Below are 19,336 nucleotides of genomic sequence, written 5' to 3'. Positions count from 1 at the left end.
CTCAGAGGCATCCCTCTTGAGTACTTTATACCGAGGTGCCCTCCCCAAGATCCGAAACCAACTAGATACAGCTTCAAATGGAAATTTTCTTGGGAAAGAGATCAATGCGGCAATGGAACTAGTCGAGAACCTAGCCATGTCTAATGATACTTATGGCGAGGACTTTGATAGAGCAAACCGTACAGAGGGCTCTGGTGAAGAACAGCGTATGAAAAAGGATATCAGAGAGCTTCAGAGCAAGCTTGACAAAGTTCTGATGGCGACTCAAAAGCCAATACACTTTGTAGGCGAGTTTGATGAGCAAGGGCCAAGTTTTGACAATGTAAACGAAGATGGTCTAACTCAAGAGGAGCTGAACTACATAGGGAATCAGCAGAGGTATCAGCGGTTCAACAACTACAACAGTAACCCAAACCTCTCATACAGAAACCCGAATGTAGCTAACCCTCACGATCAAGTGTACCCTGCTCCGCAACAACAACAAAGCTACGCTCAAAAGGCTCCTTATCAGAATACCTTCCAGCCCAAGCAACAGTTTAGTGGGCAACAGCACGGCTACACTCAGCAGAATCAAGCGGCTCAGGGTAACAACTTCACCAGCCAACCGCAGCATCACAAGTTTCCACCAGGGTTCAATCCGCAGCCGATGGGTAATCAGCGACAGAATCAGGGAACGGGTCAGAATCAGATGGGAAACGATGTCTGTGGGATATTACAGCAACTCTTACAGGGTCAGCAGAGAGTTGAGAGCCAGCACGCGACAATGCAGCAAGATATCAGAGAGCTTAAGCAGAATCAAGCCTCTACATCATCCCGAGGCCCGGCTTTACCAGGTAAACCGGAGCCCAATCCCAAGGAGTACGTGAACGCCATTACATTGAGAAGTGGCAAGGAACTACAAGCTCTGAAGCCTAAGACTAAGCTCATTGAGGCCAATGAGCAATTAGAGGGGGAGGCAGCCTCAGGTGATGCGTGTAAAGAAGCAGATTTTGAAAAAGAACCGATCAAGGACAAAGGAAAAGAGGTGGAAAAGACAACTGAGCTTGAAAAGCCATACGTTCCACCACCACCTTACCAACCCAAGATACCGTTCCCAGGGCGTTTCAAAAAGAAAATCTTAGACAAAGCCAAAGCGGTCTTTGAGAAACACTTGGAGAACACGCAACTCACCTTACCCATTATAGATGCTTTCTTAGCTATACCACAGCTTGGGAAGTTTCTAAAGGATGCAATCCTCAACAAGACAAAGGAGCTCCAGGGTATGGTAATACTGAGCCATGAATGCAGCGCCATAATACAAAGGAGGTCTATACCAAGGAAGCTATCCGATCCGGGCAGCTTTACCTTACCGTGTGCTTTAGGTCACTTGAAGTTCTCAAACTGCTTGTGTGATCTAGGAGCTTCTGTGAGTTTAATGCCATACACGGTGGCGAAGAGATTGGGATACAAGAGTTACAAGCCGGCCAAGATCTCTCTTATACTAGCTGATAGATCGGTTCGCTTACCGGTGGGTTTGCTCGAGGATTTACCTTTAAGGATCGGTGAGATAGAAATCCCCACGGACTTCATAGTTCTTGAGATGGACGAGGAACCATTGGACCCTATCATCTTGGGCCGACCGTTCCTAGCGACCGCAGGAGCCATTATAGATGTGAGAGGAGGAATGATTGAACTACACATCGGTTCCGAGCATATGAAGTTCAATGTGAAAGAGATGATGAAGAAACCAACCATTGGAGGTCAGGTTTTCTATGTGGAAGTGATGGAGGAGCTAGCTGATGAGCTCCTGGAAGAGTTGAACGCAGAGGATCCGTTACAAGTGGTCCTTACACGTGAACAAAGCGAGCACGGGTACTTGAACGAGGAAAGCGAGGTGTACAAGCAACTTTTGGACCAACCGAAGGAACTTGGAGCTGAGGCTAGGTTTTTGGAGCTCAGGAAGAGTGGCCTCGACATCTTAGACAGCGAGGGGTCCATGGGAACAGAGGAGACACCTCGGGATATCATGGCCGTGGCAACTCATATCGAGGCCGATGGTAATCCGCGCGAGAACAAGGAAAAGGCCGAGGAAGCTGTCCCGGGCCAATGTAGCTTTGATACCGATTGGAATGAGGCAGACGCTCCCCCTGTTGAGCTCAAGCCTCTACCAACAGGGCTCAGGTATGCATTTTTAGGCTTGAACTCTACTTTCCCTGTGATCATAAACGATAGCTTGCTTGAACATGAAGAACATGCATTGCTTAATGAAATCACGAAATTCAGGAGAGCAATAGGGTATTCCTTGGCCGACATAAGAGGAATCTCTCCTGATATATGCACTCACAGGATCCACCTGGAGGACCAAGCCATGTCCTCTATTGAGCACCAACGTCGCCTTAACCCGAACCTCAAAGAGGTGGTTAAGAAGGAGATACTAAAGCTCCTTGAGGCAGGGATCATATATCCAATCTCTGACTCTTGGTGGGTATCTCCTGTGCACGTTGTGCCCAAGAGGTGGTATCACGGTAGTAAAAAATGATAAGGATGAACTCATAGCCTAAAGAACTATAACCGGCCATCGCATGTGCATTGACTATAGGAAATTGAATTCTGCATCAAGAAAAGATCATTTCCCTTTACCATTCATTGATCAAATGCTTGAACGGTTAGCCAATCATCCTTATTTCTGTTTTCTCGATGGATACTCTGGATTCTTCCAAATACCAATAGATCCAAGAGACCAAGAGAAAACGACATTCACTTGCCCTTATGGCACTTATGCTTATAGGAGAATGCCTTTCGGTTTGTGTAATGCACCGGCCACTTTTCAAAGATGCATGATGCACATTTTCTCTGATCTAATTGAAGAGAAAGTTGAGGTGTTTATGGATGATTTCTCCGTATACGGCTCCTCTTTCTCCGAATGTCTTGCTAATCTTTCTCAGGTTCTAAAAAGATGTGAGGAGCATAGGCTTGTTTTGAACTGGGAGAAGTGTCATTTCATGGTACAAGAAGGCATTGTCTTGGGACACAAGGTATCAGAGAAGGGAATAGAGGTGGACAAGGCCAAAATCGAGGTGATGGTGAACCTACAAGCTCCGAATTCTGTAAAAAGGATAAGAAGCTTTCTTGGGCACGCTGGGTTCTATAGGCGGTTCATTAAGGATTTCTCCAAGATAGCTAGGCCTTTAACTAGGCTATTGTGCAAAGAGGTGGAGTTTATCTTTGATAAAGAGTGTGAGGAAGCGTTTAAGAGGATCAAGGAGGCTTTGATCAGTGCACCAATTGTACAAGCTCCTGATTGGTCTTTACCATTCGAAGTGATGACTGATGCATCTGACTACGCTGTGGGAGCTGTCTTGGGGCAGAAGAAAGATAAGAAACTCCATGTGATCTATTATGCAAGCCGCACCTTAGACTCAGCTCAAGAAAAGTATGCCACCACCGAGAAAGAAATGCTTGCCATTGTGTTTGCATTTGACAAATTCAGGAGTTACTTAGTTGGATCAAAGGTCACGGTCTACACTGATCACGCGGCCTTGAGGTACTTGATGTCTAAAAAGGATGCTAAGCCGAGGCTTTTGAGATGGGTCCTATTGCTCCAAGAGTTCGACATGGAGATACTTGACAAGAAAGGAATAGAAAATGGGGCCGCAGATCATCTCTCAAGGCTGAGGATTGAAGAAAAGGTCCCTATAGATGATGCTTTACCAGAGGAACATCTCATGCTGGTCCGGTCTTACTTAGAGGTGGAAGAGGCCAACACAATCAAAGAAAGAAGCCTCCCATGGTTTGCGGATCTTGTGAACTACCTGTCTTGCGGTTTAGAGCCACCGGATCTTGATGCCTATCAGAGGAAAAAGTTCTTTAGAGATGTGATGAGATATCATTGGGATGAGCCGTATCTTTACGTGCTTAACAAGGACCATCTCTATAGACGATGCTTGGCCGAAGAAGAGATCCATCCGGTGCTACAAGAATGCCACGGTTCAGCGTACGGTGGTCACTTAGGTGCATTCAAGACGGTTGCCAAAGTTTTGCAAAGCGGCTTCTGGTGGCCGACTATGTTCAAAGACGCTCAAGACGTGGTATCGAGATGCGAGGCTTGTCAAAGGCACGGTAACATATCCAAGAGGAATGAGATGCCCCAAAACCCAATCTTTGAGGTCGAGGTCTTCGACTGTTGGGGCATTGACTTCATGGGTCCCTTTGTGAGTTCATACGGAAACCAGTACATCCTTGTAGCGGTGGACTATGTGAGTAAGTGGGTCGAGGCTGTTGCATCCCCAACCAACGATTCAAAAGTGGTGGTAAAGCTTTTCAAAAGTATCATTTTCCCACGGTTTGGAGTTCCAAGAGTAGTAATCAGTGATGGGGGAAGCCACTTTATCAATAAGACTCTTGAGAGTCTTTTAAGGAAGCATGGGGTAAGGCACAAGGTGGCCACACCTTATCATCCGCAGACTAGTGGTCAAGTGGAGGTCTCTAACCGACAGATAAAGGCTATTTTAGAAAGAACCGTGAGCTCATCTAGGAAGGATTGGAGCAAGAAACTTGATGATGCTTTGTGGGCTTACAGAACCGCGTACAAGACCCCCATTGGAACCTCACCGTTTAACTTGCTCTATGGGAAAAGCTGTCATCTACCGGTTGAGTTGGAATACAAAGCATTGTGGGCAGTGAAACTTCTTAACTTTGACATCAAGACTGCACAAGAGAAGAGGGTTTTACAACTTCATGAGCTTGAGGAAATCAGGTTAGATGCTTTTGAGAGCTCTAAGATCTACAAGGAAAGAACCAAGGCGCTTCATGACAAGAAGATACACAAGAGAGAGTTCAAAGAAGGAGACCAAGTTCTGCTATTTAACTCGAAACTCAAGCTATTCCCTGGGAAGTTGAGATCCAGATGGTCCGGTCCATTCAAAATTCTTGAAGTAAGACCTTATGGAGCGGTTGTTCTAAAAGGAAAAGATGGACAAGGCTTTGTGGTAAACGGTCAGAGGGTAAAGCACTACCTGGCATCAGAAACAAGAGAGGGAGCTACCTCGGTTCCTCTTCTTGAACCAGAATCAGCCTGAAAAGGTATGAAAAGTCAAACTTAGTGACGTTAAACAAAGTGCTCTTGGGAGACACCCCAAGCTTATCCTTGTAAATATTTCATTTTTCATCTTCTTTTTTCTTTTTACTTGAAGCTTTTTGAAGGGTTTGTTAAGTGTTTCAGGAGTTAAGAGGTGAATCTTGATGATGAGAGTAAGAAAAGGCTTGAAAAAGACACGGCCTGATGGTTTAAGTTCTAGAGCATACATAGCCTCGGTATATATATATGCCGAGGTCACCTTTTACCGAGTAATAGCTTGAGAACCTCAGCTAAACTCCTCGACTTAATTTCACCATGGCCGTGCTTAAGAAGTTATGTGGTGAGATGACTAAGTGTGGGGGAGGCCCACGGTGTAAACACCTCGGTATAACTATACCGAGGGGCAAAGTTCACTTCAAACGGCCTAAAACCTCGATCGAGGCTGCAACCAGTTTACACCAAGGCCGGACCGTTTAAACCCCCAGCACAAAGTGTTCTCTGTCAATACAAGTGACCTCGGCATGATGCCCTCGTGGTGGAGCGTGCCGAGGTGCCCGGCTTCAAGAATGATCAAAAACATAAACACTTGGGACACTTGAGTCAAAGAAGAAGGTTTGCGCGGACTAAGGAAAAGATTTGAAGACCGCGGGGAAATTCTTGTTAACTTGAGCTTAGCCCACTCGGCTTGGTGCCCTCGGGGTAGAACAAGTCGAGGCCGCTCAAGAGAACACGAGAAAAACCACTCTAGTCCGTACGGCTCACGGCATTCCCAAGTCGCGCCATTTGGAAGCTTTGCGCGGTAATTTGAATTTAAACGATCGGTCAAAGCTGTTTTGGCACGGGTCAACGGTCGCAGCTGGAGGAGAAGGGGGGACCAGTCCCACTACAGTCCAAACGCCAGCTGGAAAGCGCGACACCGCCCATACCAGCCTCCATCCCGAGCCAAAACCGAGAGTTCGCCTTCTTCTCTCTTTTCTCTGCATTTCACGAGCACATCTCTCTCATTTCTCATCCATTTCTTGTGATTCCAAGCGTTCTAGACTCGTTAGGGTGTTTTCTATTCATCATAAGCATTCCACTAAACTTGAATCTTGGATTCCCAAAGGTATTTGCATCCTAAAGAACTCATCTTTTTCCTTCATTCTTCGCGAGCTTTTAAGTTTGTGAAATGTGGAATCGATTCTTTTAGAACATGTCGGCCTTTGGGAACAATTTTAAAAATTCCATCACGATAGATAACATAAGAAAAACCGGTCTTTGCTCTGAAAATCACTTGTTCTTGAATTTTTAAAATTCTTGAGAAAATGCGCTTGGAATCGGTCTTAATGATGCTTTGAGATGTTGAGCTGAACTGTTTAGATATCGTGTCTTTCTTTGCTTGTTCTGGCTTGTTCTTACTTCCTTTGATGTTTGGAAAAAGCTATAACCCTGGTCTTGTTAGAGAAAAAGCTCTGTTCTTGCTATCTTAAGAGACATGTGCTTGTTGATGTACATGATTCTAACGGTCTTTTTGAGGATCTGCCTTGCAGATGACCGACGACCGAGCTGTTCCCACTCATGAGACGAACAAAAACGAGGTCCAGAGGAGGAGTACAAAAGGGAAAGTCGTGGCCGTGGCACGCAATGGTGGAACAAGCAAGAAACCCTCCGTGAGATCCGATGGTGAGCCAGCCGCTAAGCGAGCAAGGAACGCCGAGCTTACTCTGGTTCCAACCCTTGAACCAAGAAGGAATGGGAAGCAGGCAGCCACTGAGAACGATGGAGATGAGCTGAGAGCCATAGTTCCCCATGTACCCGACTATGCCAAGAAAGCCAAGAAGGAACCAAAGCCCGAGCCCGAGGAGGAACATTTCCCGACTACTGAGGAGTACTTGGACCACTTTAACTCTATAAGAGTAGCCCAAGGTAGGTTCCCTGATATGGAGCTGTTGAGGAAGCTTGAGATACTCGATGATGTTACACTCATCTTTCAAAACATGGGCTTGGCCGAGTTCTTCATGATGAGCGATGTTGCTTACGAGGGGATCAAACAACAGTTTCTTGCCACTTTGGAGGTTGTCATCTACCCCAAGAGAGATCCCAAGCGTCTACATGGCAAAGGGTTCGGACACATTGAGTTTGACATAGAAGGCGTGCACTACAAGGTCAGTTTCAAGGAGCTTGATGAGATATTCGGATTTGAAAGGAATGGAAGCTCACTTGACAAATTTGTGTACCCTCGTGGTGAGTTGGCCACGTTGTGGGAAACGATATCTTTTGGGCCTTACTTGGGAGGCAAGAGCAAGACAAGCTGCATCAGGAACCCTGCGATCAGATACACCAACCGGGTCCTGGCCTCTACGTTCTTCTCTACATACAACCCTGGTGTCATTCACACGGCAGAGCTTGAACTGTTGGGACTTGGACTTAAGCCGCTCATCACTCAAATGAAGAACAAAAAGGAGTTCCAAGGGCCAATGCATGTACCGTCTTTAGGAGCGTTCTTTGCGATCCAAATGCTCATCTATAGACACAATGTGTGGTGTGACCGGAAGAAAAAGGGAGCAAGGAGGCTTCAGAACGGTTGGATTGTCACTACAATTTTGAGAGCTCAAGGGTTCATATTCCCTGATTCACCATCGAGGCCGAATCTCATTGATGAGCAATACCTAAGTAAAAGCGGTTTCTTTGGAGGCAAGTCAGGGGATAGATGGGTTTACAACTTCACGCTGATGCACAGGGACGGTACACAAGTTCTACTGCCTAACCGAGGCCTCACCATGCTTGATAAGCAGTGTAACATCTCCTTCTATGTCCTCAAGGATCAGTTGTACAACCCCTCTCTCGGCCCACCAATGCGCAAGTGCACCAAGGCCATACCTAACAAGCCTCAGAACGAGAACGGCCCGGCCGGATGTGAGAATGAAGAAGAACGGCACCCTGAGAGAAGGATGGGAGCAAGCCGATATCACTTTGATCCATACGTGTGGGGTGAGCCTGAATACCACACCAAGAAGCTGTATTTGCGAGTGAACACTCTCCAAAAGTGGTGTAAGTGGCAAGACAAGACCATTCATGCCTTGGTGGACTGTGTAAGGCACCTGAAGAAGAAGGTCAAGCAGCTCACACGGCCATCTTCTCCGGACAAGAACTCGGGGACCTCAACCGCACCAGTTACACAGGAGGAGGTTGGGGAAAGCTCAAACGCAAGGAACCCGGAGTTTCCACCAGGCAAAGAGGATTGGATCGACCCTGCCTTGGCATTCTTACCTGAACCCTCGGATAGCAGCCCACCACGTCAGTCCACACCCTCCTGCTCAACATCAAATCCCTCGTACTACTTGGGATCAGACCTCTCCGACTAAGGTATCGACTTCAAACTCTTGTACATATGCATCTTGTGTATATCATCCTGCATTCGTTTAGTTTGTCTTTTTACTTCTCTCACACGCTTTTATAACACACGGGACTGTGTTATTCAAGTGTGGGGGAGGAGCTTTGTGTTTTCTGATCTTGTTTTCTTTGTTCTTATTTGACTTTTGCATTCTTGAGTCTCATCTAGCTTTGTACATATGGTAAAACCGCATCATTCTAGTTGCATCTCGCATTTTAAGATCGAGTCTAGGTTGCATCATGTAAGATTGCATCAGTGCAAGGAGCAATGATAGATTTTTTTTCCTAGAGAGTAAATCACTTGAGAACTTGAACTAAATATGCTTGTGAAACTCATTCTGTGCTTGTAAAGCTTGAAACGATTTGAATCTGAGAAGCAAGTCTAAATTACACTCAACTCTAGTTAAGTGATAACCCTGAACTTGAATCGTAAATATCTTTTGATGCATTGCTTGAATTGGCTTGTGGATACCGATATACATACTTGAGCTAGAATCATTGTTTTCACCACCCTCTTTTCCTTTGCTCAAGTAGCTGAATCCGCATCATGGATCAGTTCCCTCACCTTGAACCCAACTTTCTTTTCGAGCCAATGTTTGTGTGTGAATTGTAAGGCCACCTTGGACTGAACTTAGCAGAAAGTGTTAGGTTTAGAGCGACAAGGGCATGTCTCATTGAGTGCTACGTTCCAACATCAAGGAACTGAGAGTATTGGCGAGAAATAAGTGTGGGGGAAAAGATCTATTGGTGAGTGGAAAAAGGTGAGCTGAGAGAAAAAGAGAGGGTGGAAATAGCTAGGGGAATGAAAGAAAAAGAATCGAGTCTTGAATTTGAAAAGAAGAGCTCTGTTGTTCTAAAAAGAAAAGTATAGTCTTTGAAATGAAAAGAAGCCAAAAAGGCTCAAGTGTTCTAAAAAGAAAAGAAAAGAGGCTAATCGCTGTAAAAGAAAAGAGCTGTTTGAATAAGTAAACACCAAAGGCTTGAAAATCAAAACAAAAGTGAGTCCCCTAGTGAAAAAGAAAGCGATTGAGAGAGTGAGGATCTTGAGAGGGTGAGCAAGTGAGAAAAGCTTTGAGTGGAGTGTGGGGTGTGATGAGTCTTGCCCTTGTATGCATCGGTTGCTTTTTACCTTTAGCATTCTGCCAACGTTTGGTCGTTCATTGAGTGATCCCATTGTTGCATTACACCCGCTTGAATATTGATGAGATCATTTTTATCTCATGACCTTACCCTAGCCAAGCCAGCCTATTTGAACATTGCATCATTTGATTCACCGGTTACGAGCTTAATGAATGTGAAAGAGTTGAGTGTGATAATGACTTGTGGAGATTCTGTGCTTTAATTGTAAAATATCTGAGTATGGCTTTGCATTGCATATTTGAGCATGAATCCGAGTTCTCCTTGTGATCACTTCTTTCTAAAAAGGAAATATGAGCTCCATCTGCATTACAACCTCTTTCTCTCATTTGTTCTCTTCGCTTGAGGACAAGCAAAGGACAAGTGTGGGGGAGTTGATATGTCAATATTTTACATCATTTAGAGTACATTTTAGAGTCCTCATCATGTGTTTTCCCATGTAAATTGAGTCTTTAGGCATGAAAATAGGATTTAGGGCTTGCATTAGGTCCCAAAGAGTTTTGCATGTTTTGAGGTCTTTATCAGGTGCTTTGGGAGTCATTTGGAGCTTAAGAAGAGGAGCAGAGAAGAAGACGGTGAAGAAAACGGTCAAAAATGGTGAAAACCGCTTGGAAGAATTTCTCGGCCAAATCGCGTACCGGACGGACAGAAACCTCGGTCAAAATCCTTACCGATCGCTCATTACCGGCCAAAATGCTTACCGATCGTCCAACCTCGACCAAAAAGCTTACCGATCGTTCAGCACCGACCAAAGCCCGTACCGATCGACCAAAGTCAGCCTGGGTCGAAGATCAGGCGTTAATACCGCGGGTTGAGTTTTGGCCGAGGCGAAAGAATTTTTACGACCAAAAAGCTCACCGCGGTACACAGCCCTCGGTCATTTTTCTTACCGCGGGAAGCTTTTCTCGACCAAAATCTGTCCTTGTCTGCGCAATTCAAAGATATGAAATCCGGGGAACCTTCCGGTCCGAATCAGTTGGCGGGGTCTTCAGCAAAGTTGGAGATAATCAAACAAAGATCCCAGAACAGTTGGAATCATCCAATGCGGACCAGTAGGGAGAAAGATACAGCTTCCGGAAGATGCACCAACATTACGCGCATCCGAGAACTGAACGGCGAAGTACAAAGGTCACGGCGGACGGAGCCTTTCCGGACCAAATCAGCTTGCCCGGTCTTCATCAAAGTTTGAGATCTGTGAAAGCCCTTTTCAGAACAATTGGGATCGCTCAATTCGGAGCAGTGGTTTGAGAGATAAAGTCTCCGGAGTTCACATCGGTCTAAAAAGCTTATTTTCTGGTGATTCCAATGCGGTTCAAAGATGTGAAATCCAGGAAGCCCTCCGCTTCCCAAGCTCCGACGGTTTCTTCACCAAAGTTCGAGCTTATTGAGTCATCTTGACTATGGAACTGGTCTCAGAGCATTTGGAGTCGTGGGTTGAAAGTTACTGTTTCCGGAGGGTGACATGGTCGATACGAACCCAAATATGTTGCGATACGCGCTAAGTGTTTTCTCAGGGCTCGGCATCGTTACCTCGACATCGGCCAAGTCAAGGCTCGTATTTTGGAAGTATTCTGAACTAGGCCTCGTGCTGACGCCTCGGCACGTTGGAATCAAGGCATGCACACGTAAAAAAATGAAGCTGGAAACGACTAAGTGTTGAACGTGCACCTCGGTGTAGGGACCTCGGCGTGCATGCCGGACCCTGTTCGCTCAAATCCCTCGACTACCAAGCGCCTCGGCATTTCATGCCGAGGTCCATTGTCACAAACCCAGAATCAAGAACAAAGCTGCCCAAGAATATACACGTGAAGATGGATCAAAGACTAGGGTTCATGCATGTTCTTGACGTGTTCTTCACGAGATCTTCATTTGGATCTAGACTCACGTGCACTCCTCGACATGAAGACCTCGGCTTCACTCTCCGACACACCGTGGTACTCACCCATCAACCCAAGATCGCGGTTCAGTACCCGGTTTGTTCCGGGCTGACCCGCGACACTTTACCTTTGCTATATATACATTTTGAGACTAAAAACCTAATCATCTTATCTCTTATCTGTTTTTAGCTTTAAGAACTTGCCTCTTTGGTGAAACTTGATCATTCTAATCCGATATCTCGTTTTTGCATGAAAAATCTTGTTCTTTCTTTATTTCTTTTATCATCTAACATTAAACTCCTCATCATGACCAGCTACACGTCTTGCAAAGGACTTAGTGAGCTCGTTATGATTAGTGAGTAGTCGTTTAAGCGGCTTTAGATGAGTAGATTAGGGTGCTTTCAAGGTAGATTAGTGGGTTTAGGTGTCTAGTTTTGCATGTTTCATTCTTTAACCGACGAGATCTCTAGGCTGGATCCAAGCACATCACTTGAGGTTCAGATCTGAGACATATCTCGCATCAAAAGTGTTTGTAGAAATGTCTGAACCACTCGATTAAGGGTTTAAGAGTCTTTCATCGCGAGAGTGATAGTTTGTTCTCTTAAATGACATTTTTGAACTGATTCTTATTGCTGATTGATTCGATGCTTCTCAAAAGACATTTTTGGTATGAAGGAGGATCAATTTAGATGCTTAATACTTTCATGAGAAGATTAACATGCCTTGAGTTCAAAGTTAAATGAAACCGCTTGATGTTTTGATTCATTAACCTACTAGTTGAACTTGGAAGCACCCGAGTCAAGTATCTCGTCTAAAGTCCCTTGCTTTATTACATATTATCATCATCTGAATCGTTTAGTTATTATTTGCATCCTGTCTCTGTTTAGATCTAATCATTTGCTTTACCTTCCATGCTTAGTCGTTTGTTACTTAGCTTAGTTCAAAACCTTCACCTTTTGTCTTGACTTAAATGAACAAACATCATAGTCTAGTGTCTCGTTGACTTGTCTGGATTGATACCTCTTTGTGCTACTTCGACAAAGGGGATTGATAGCCCTGAGACTTAAAAAGTCTTATCTATCAACGTGGTAGACAAATTGATCAGACTGAGATGGCAGAACAAGGAGATCACGTGGTAGACATAGAACAACCAGTTCAGGAGCAACAGGCTCAGGGTAATGGAGCTGGTAATGGAGTTGGTCAAGGGCTTCATCAGGGTAATCTTCATCAGGAACAGGTGCACCACCAACAAGCTTATGTCCCTCAGGGACAAGCTCAAGCTCATCAACAGAGGCATCAGGCCAATGTTCAGCAAAGACAACAAGTGCACCACCAACACCAGCCCTTCCAACACCAAAAAAGAAGATATGAGCAACCCCAGGTCTATGTTGGAGAGAATGACAGGGCCAATGCTCATCAGTATGGAGCTGGTATTCAGGCACCACCTGTGCAAAACAACAACTTTGAAGTGAAGGCATCATTGCTGAATATGGTCCAGAACTGAAAGTTCCATGGATTAGCAATGGAAGACCCCATGGAACACTTGGATAAATTTGATAAGGTGTGTGATCTGACTAAGATTAATGGAGTTTCAGAAGACAGCTTCAAGCTAAGACTATTTCCCTTCAGTCTTGGTGACAAAGCTCATCAATGGGAGATGAATCTTCCAAGAGGCTCCATTCAAACCTGGGAGCAATGCAAGCAAGCTTTCTTATCTAAGTTCTTCTCCACCTCTAGAACTGCAAAACTGAGGAACCAAATCTCTAGCTTCACTCAACACAGCAATGAGAGTTTTGGTGAAGCCTATGAGAGATTCAGGAGCTACACAAACCAATGCCCACACCATGGGTTTAGTGAGGCTTCTCTTCTCAGCACACTTTATAGAGGAGCTCTTCCCAAGATTAGAAACCAGCTTGATACTGCTTCCAATGGGAACTTTCTGGGTAAAGAGAGACATGCTGCTTTAGAGCTAGTGGAGAACTTAGCATTGAGCAATGATACCTATGGTGAAGACTATGACAGATCAAATAGATCTGAAGGTTCAAGCTCAGAACAGAGGCTCACTAGGGAAGTTAAGGAGTTGAGAAGTGAATTAGACAAGTTGAAGTTGGTAACCCACAAGCCAATGCATTTTGTTGGAGAGTATGAGGAACCATCTCAGATCTTTGAGAACATCAGTGAAGAGGGTCTTACCCAAGAGGAGCTTAACTACATTGGGAATCAGAGGTTCCAGAGGTATCAGTATGGAAATGCCAATCCAAACCTCTCTTACAGGAACACCAATGTAGCTAACCCACAAGACCAGGTGTATCCCAATTCTCAAGCTCCACATGTTCCCAAGAACAACTTTCAAGGATCTTTTCAACCAAAGAATCAGTTTGCTCAGAATCAGGGTTTTGGTCAGCAACAGCAACCTTTTCAAGGTCCTAGTTTCAGTTCACAACAGCAAAAGGCACCACCAGGGTTTGGTCCACCACAATTCCAACAGCAAGCGCCTGTTCAACAACAGTTTCAGCCACCAACTGTTCAACAGCAGCCACAGATGGGTACAGATATGGTTGGTATTCTGCAACAACTACTTCAGGGTCAACAGATCTTTGCAAGCCAGAATGCAGCCATGCAGCAGGAAATCAAGGAACTGAAGCAGAACCAGGTCTCAAGCTCAAGGAACCAAGGTCACCTACCTGGAAAACCAGAACCCAACCCCAAGGAATATGCCAAGGCCATTACACTGAGGAGTGGAAAGGAGTTACCTGGTATTGAGAACAACAATGTGATCATTGAGTACAATGATCAAACTGAGGGGGAGGCAGCCTTAAAAGATGATCAAGTTGCTGAGAAACCAAGGACAGAAAAGGGCAAAGAGGTAGCAAAGGAACCAGAACCAGAAAAGAAATATGTGCCACCACCTCCATACCAACCAAAGCTCCCATTTCCAGGGAGATTCAAGAAGCAACTAGTGGACAAGGCAAGAGCTGTATTTTAGAAGGCACTAAATGAGACACCACTCACTATGCCTCTCATTGATGCATTCTTAATGATGCCAAAGATGGGGAAGTTCTTAAAGGATGCCATTCTGAACAAGACAAAAGAGCTTCAAGGCATGGTGGTACTAAGTCATGAATGCAGTGCTATCATCAGAAGAAGTCCATTCCAAGAAAGTTAACTGACCTAGGGAGTTTCACACTCCCTTGTGCCATTGAACCTCTTCTATTCTCTGGATGTCTTTGTGATCTAGGAGCATCAGTCAGCTTGATGCCATTCTCCATAGCAAAGAAGCTGGGCTTTAGAGTCTTCAAACCTGCAAGGATCTCTCTTATCCTTGCAGATAGATCAATTAGATTGCCTGTTGGTATGTTGGAAGATTTACCTATTAAGATTGGTGGTTTTGAGGTTCCAACAGATTTTGTTGTGCTGGAAATGGATGAGGAACCAGTAGATCCTCTTATCTTGGGCAGGTCATTCTTAGCAACTGCAGGAGCTATTATTGATGTAAGAGGTGGGATAATAGAGCTTCAACTTGGGTCTGAAAAGGTCAAGTTTGATGTGAATGAGATGATGAAGAAACCCACCATTGAAGGTCAATGTTTCTATGTGGAGACAATGGATCAGCTGGCTGATGAGTTGCTAGAGGAGCTGAACACTGAGGATCCTCTTCAAGCTGCTCTAACTCAAGAACATGGAGACAATGGGCTCTTAGCTGAAGCAAGTGAAGGGTATAAGCTGTATTTGGACAATGCAAGAGAGCTGGGTCCTGAGACAAGGTTTTTGGAACTGGGACAAAGTGACTCTGAGGTCTTGGCTATCAAAGGATCAGACACCAGCCAAAGCAGCTTGGACCAGGATTGGAATGAGGCTGATGCACCCCCTGTTGAGCTCAAGCCTCTACCAACAGGGCTCAGGTATGCTTTCTTGGGTTTAAACTCCACATATCCAGTAATCATCAATGATAGCCTATTAGAAGATCAAGAGAGTGCATTACTTAGTGAGATAAGAAAGTTCAGGAGAGCCATAGGGTATTCTTTGGCTGATATTAGAGGGATCTCTCCTGACATTAGCACCCACAGGATCCACCTAGAGGACCAATCTATGTCCTCTATTGAGCATCAACGACGACTTAACCCCAACCTTAAGGAAGTGGTTAAGAAGGAGATACTAAAACTTCTTGAAGCAGGGATAATTTTCCCAATCTCTGACTCAAGATGGGTGTCTCCTGTTCATGTTGTGCCCAAGAAGGGTGGGATCACAGTGGTTAAAAACGAGAAGGATGAGCTTATAGCTACTAGAACTGTCACAGGACACAGAATGTGTATAGACTATAGAAAGCTCAATGCAGCCTCTAGGAAGGATCATTTTCCTTTGCCTTTCATTGATCAGATGTTAGAGAGGCTTGCAAACAACCCCTTCTTTTGTTTTCTCGATGGGTACTCGGGGTTCTTCCAAATTCCCATAGATCCCCGAGATCAAGAGAAAACAACATTCACATGCCCTTATGGCACATTTGCATACATGCGAATGCCTTTTGGTCTCTGTAATGCCCCTGCCACATTTCAACGTTGCATGATGCATATCTTCTCTGACATTATTGAAGAGAAAGTTGAGGTGTTCATGGATGACTTTAGTGTCTATGGCTCCTCCTTCTCGGATTGTCTCTCTAATTTGTCACAGGTCTTGGAGAGATGTGAGCAGCATAACTTGGTGTTGAACTGGGAGAAGTGCCAATTCATGGTGCAGGAAGGAATAGTTCTTGGGCACAAGATATCTGAGAAGGGCATAGAGGTTGAAAGAGCAAAAGTGGAAGTAATGGTGAACCTGCAAACCCCCACTTCAGTCAAAGGGATAAGGAGTTTCCTTGGGCATGCAGGGTTTTATAGAAGATTCATCAAAGACTTCTCAAGAATTGCCAGGCCCTTGACAAGGCTGTTGTTTAAAGAAGTGGATTTCATCTTTGATGCTGAATGTGAAGAGGCCTTCAAGATGATCAAGGATGCATTAGTCAGTGCACCAATTGTTCAAGCCCCAGATTGGTCCCTTCCTTTTGAGGTCATGACAGATGCATCTGATTTTGCAGTTGGAGCTGTGCTTGGCCAGAAGAAAGATAAGAAGCTTCATGTCATCTACTATGCTAGTAGAACACTTGACTCTGCACAAGAGAAGTATGCTACTACTGAGAAGGAAATTTTGGCAATAGTCTTTGCCTTTGATAAATTCAGAAGTTACCTGGTGGGATCAAAAGTCATTGTATATACTGATCATGCAGCCCTCAGGTATCTGATGACCAAGAAAGATGCTAAGCCAAGACTATTGAGATGGGTTCTTCTACTTCAGGAGTTTGATATGGAAGTACATGACAAAAAGGGTATAGAGAATGGAGCTGCAGATCATCTCTCTAGGCTGAGAATTGACTCTGAAGTGCCTCTTAATGACAGTCTTCCTGAGGAATCACTGATGGTGCTCCATTCTTATTTGGAGTTTGAAGAAGTAGACAGCATTCAAGAGAGGAGGATGCCTTGGTTTGCAGACATTGTGAACTATCTTGCTTGTGGAGTGGAACCACCTGAATTAGATGCTTACCACAGGAAGAAATTCTTCAGAGAAGTTCAAAGATACCATTGGGATGAGCCCTACCTCTATGTCCTGAACAAAGATCAGCTGTATAGAAGGTGTCTTGCTGAGGAGGAGATGCAACCTGTGTTGCAAGAGTGTCATGGTTCAGCTTTTGGAGGTCACATGGGAGCATTCAAGACTGTGGCCAAGGTTCTTCAGAGTGGGTTTTGGTGGCCCACAATGTTCAAAGATGCTCAGTTTGTGGTTTCAGCATGTGATGCCTGTCAGAGGCATGGGAACATATCAAAGAGGAGTGAGATACCTCAAAACCCAATTCTAGAAGTTGAGATCTTTGATTGCTGGGGGATGGACTTCATGGGGCCTTTCATTTCATCCTATGGGAATCAGTATATACTTGATGCTGTGGACTATGTGTCCAAATGGGTTGAGGCCATTGCTTCCTCTACCAATGATTCCAAGGTTGTAGTGAAACTGTTCAAGGGCATTATCTTCCCAAGATTCGGAGTTCCAAGGGTTGTCATCTCTGATGGAGGATCTCATTTTGTGAACAAGACTTTGGAGGGTTTGTTGAGAAAGCATGGAGTGAAACACAAGGTAGCTACTCCATATCATCCTCAGACTAGTGGCCAAGTTGAGGTATCTAATAGACAGATCAAGGCCATTCTTGAGAGGACTGTTAACTCAAGCAGAAAAGATTGGAGCAAAAGGCTAGATGATGCATTGTGGGCTTATAAGACTGCCTTTAAAACTCCAATTGGGACATCACCTTTCAATCTGCTATATGGGAAGAGCTGCCACCTTCCTGTTGAGTTGGAGTACAAGCCTATGTGGGCTGTGAAGTTGCTGAACTTTGATATCAAGACAGCTCAAGAGAAGAGGATCATGCAACTCCATGAACTTGAGGTGATTAGGCTTGAGGCTTTTGAGAGCTCAAAGATCTATAAGGAGAAGACCAAGGTTTTGCATGATAAAAAGATTCTGAAAAGGGAGTTCAATAATGGTGATCTGGTGTTGCTGTTCAACTCTAGGCTTAAGTTGTTTCCTGGAAAACTTAAGTCTAGATGGTCTGGTCCCTTTAAGGTTCTTGAAGTCAGGCCATATGGAGCTGTTGTGTTAGAAGGAAAGAATGGGCAAGAGTTTGTGGTAAATGGCCAGAGGATCAAGCATTATCTGGTTTCACAAAAGAAGGAGGAAGCTACATCAGTTCCCCTTCTTGATCCACCAGCCTTTTAAACAGGTTTCCAAAGTCAAACTTAGAGACTTTAAACAAAGTGCTCTTGGGAGACACCCCAAGCTTATCCTTTGTAAATATGCTTTTGATCTTTTGATTCCTATTTTTTTATGTTTTAGGATGTTTTGATGGGTTTGGTTAGTGTCTACAGGTTATAGGTTCGAGTCTGAACCCTTGGAAAGTGAATGCAAGATGAAAAGAGATGAAGGAATGGAGAAAAACTGTGCTCGGCCTTGAGCATGGTTACCAGCCACGGTCAGAAACCAGGGCGTGGCAGGCGTTTTAGTCAAGCCACGAGGATGAATCACGGTCTGGGACTTGGCCGTGGCAAAAGAAGCACAGGTTCGGTGATTGCCACGGCCTGGAGACATGGAGCGTAAGAGACAGTGGCAAGAGGAAAAGAGGAATGAACAAGGCTCAGACATTGCCACGGTTGAGATTGCCACGGGAATGATCAAGACCGTGGCAAAGTAGAAAGAAATGCCCTTGGTTCGGTGATTGACACGGGCTGGCAGACACGACTAAAGAACCTGGCCGTGGCAAAGAAAATGGTGCACAACTTTGATTCGGGGTTTGACACGAGGGAATTGCCACGGGAAGAAACCAGGCCGTGGCAAAACAAAGGTGGAACGAGCAACATTCGGAGATTGCCTCGGTTTAGTTGCCACGGGAGAGGACCAGACCATGGCAAAGCAAGAGGAAGGGATGCAGATGCTCGGAGAATGACACGGTCTAGAGGACACAGGCTAAAGGGTTGGCCGTGGCAAGGAATAAGAAGGTTTGACCGAGGTTTGACATTGCCACGGTCAAGTTGCCACGGCCACACCAAGACCGCGACAAAGAAGAGACACAAACACATTCTTGACACAGTCACGTGACACGGTCAACCAGGCGCGACCAGATTTTGAATTTCAGTTGACCGTACGGACGTTGACCGGTCAAAGGACGCGCCAAGCCAGCTGTTCCCCACCTCTCTTTCTTCTTCATCGCGAGTTTGCCCCCTTCTCTCCATTCTTGAGCTTTAAACTTTCATATCTCTCTCGTTCCTGCATCAAATTGAGAAATTCCAACTGCATTGAACTCGTAATCCTGTCT

General features: G+C 45.0%; 1 protein-coding gene and 1 non-coding gene across 2 annotated transcripts; one reads left to right on the top strand and one right to left on the bottom strand.

The window, feature by feature from the left end:
* Nucleotides 1-4,364: 4,364 nt before the first annotated feature.
* Nucleotides 4,365-19,119, top strand: LOC112087325 (the record flags this gene model as incomplete). The annotated part of the gene is made up of 3 exons (XM_024157343.1): nt 4,365-5,003; nt 6,586-6,846; nt 18,757-19,119. Coding segments are annotated over 3 exons (1,263 nt in total), but the record flags the coding sequence as incomplete, so codon positions are not given.
* On the bottom strand, nt 13,187-13,293 carry LOC112087430. The gene has a single exon (XR_002900111.1). It is a non-coding gene; the product is annotated as a small nucleolar RNA R71 (small nucleolar RNA).
* Nucleotides 19,120-19,336: the final 217 nt, after the last annotated feature.

The sequence above is a fragment of the Eutrema salsugineum genome, unplaced genomic scaffold (genome assembly GCF_000478725.1).
Source record: "Eutrema salsugineum unplaced genomic scaffold, Eutsalg1_0 scaffold_18, whole genome shotgun sequence".
Taxonomy (NCBI): domain Eukaryota; kingdom Viridiplantae; phylum Streptophyta; class Magnoliopsida; order Brassicales; family Brassicaceae; genus Eutrema; species Eutrema salsugineum.
The sequence above is the reverse complement of the archived record's forward strand: the minus strand, read 5'-3'. Positions and strand labels throughout refer to the sequence as shown.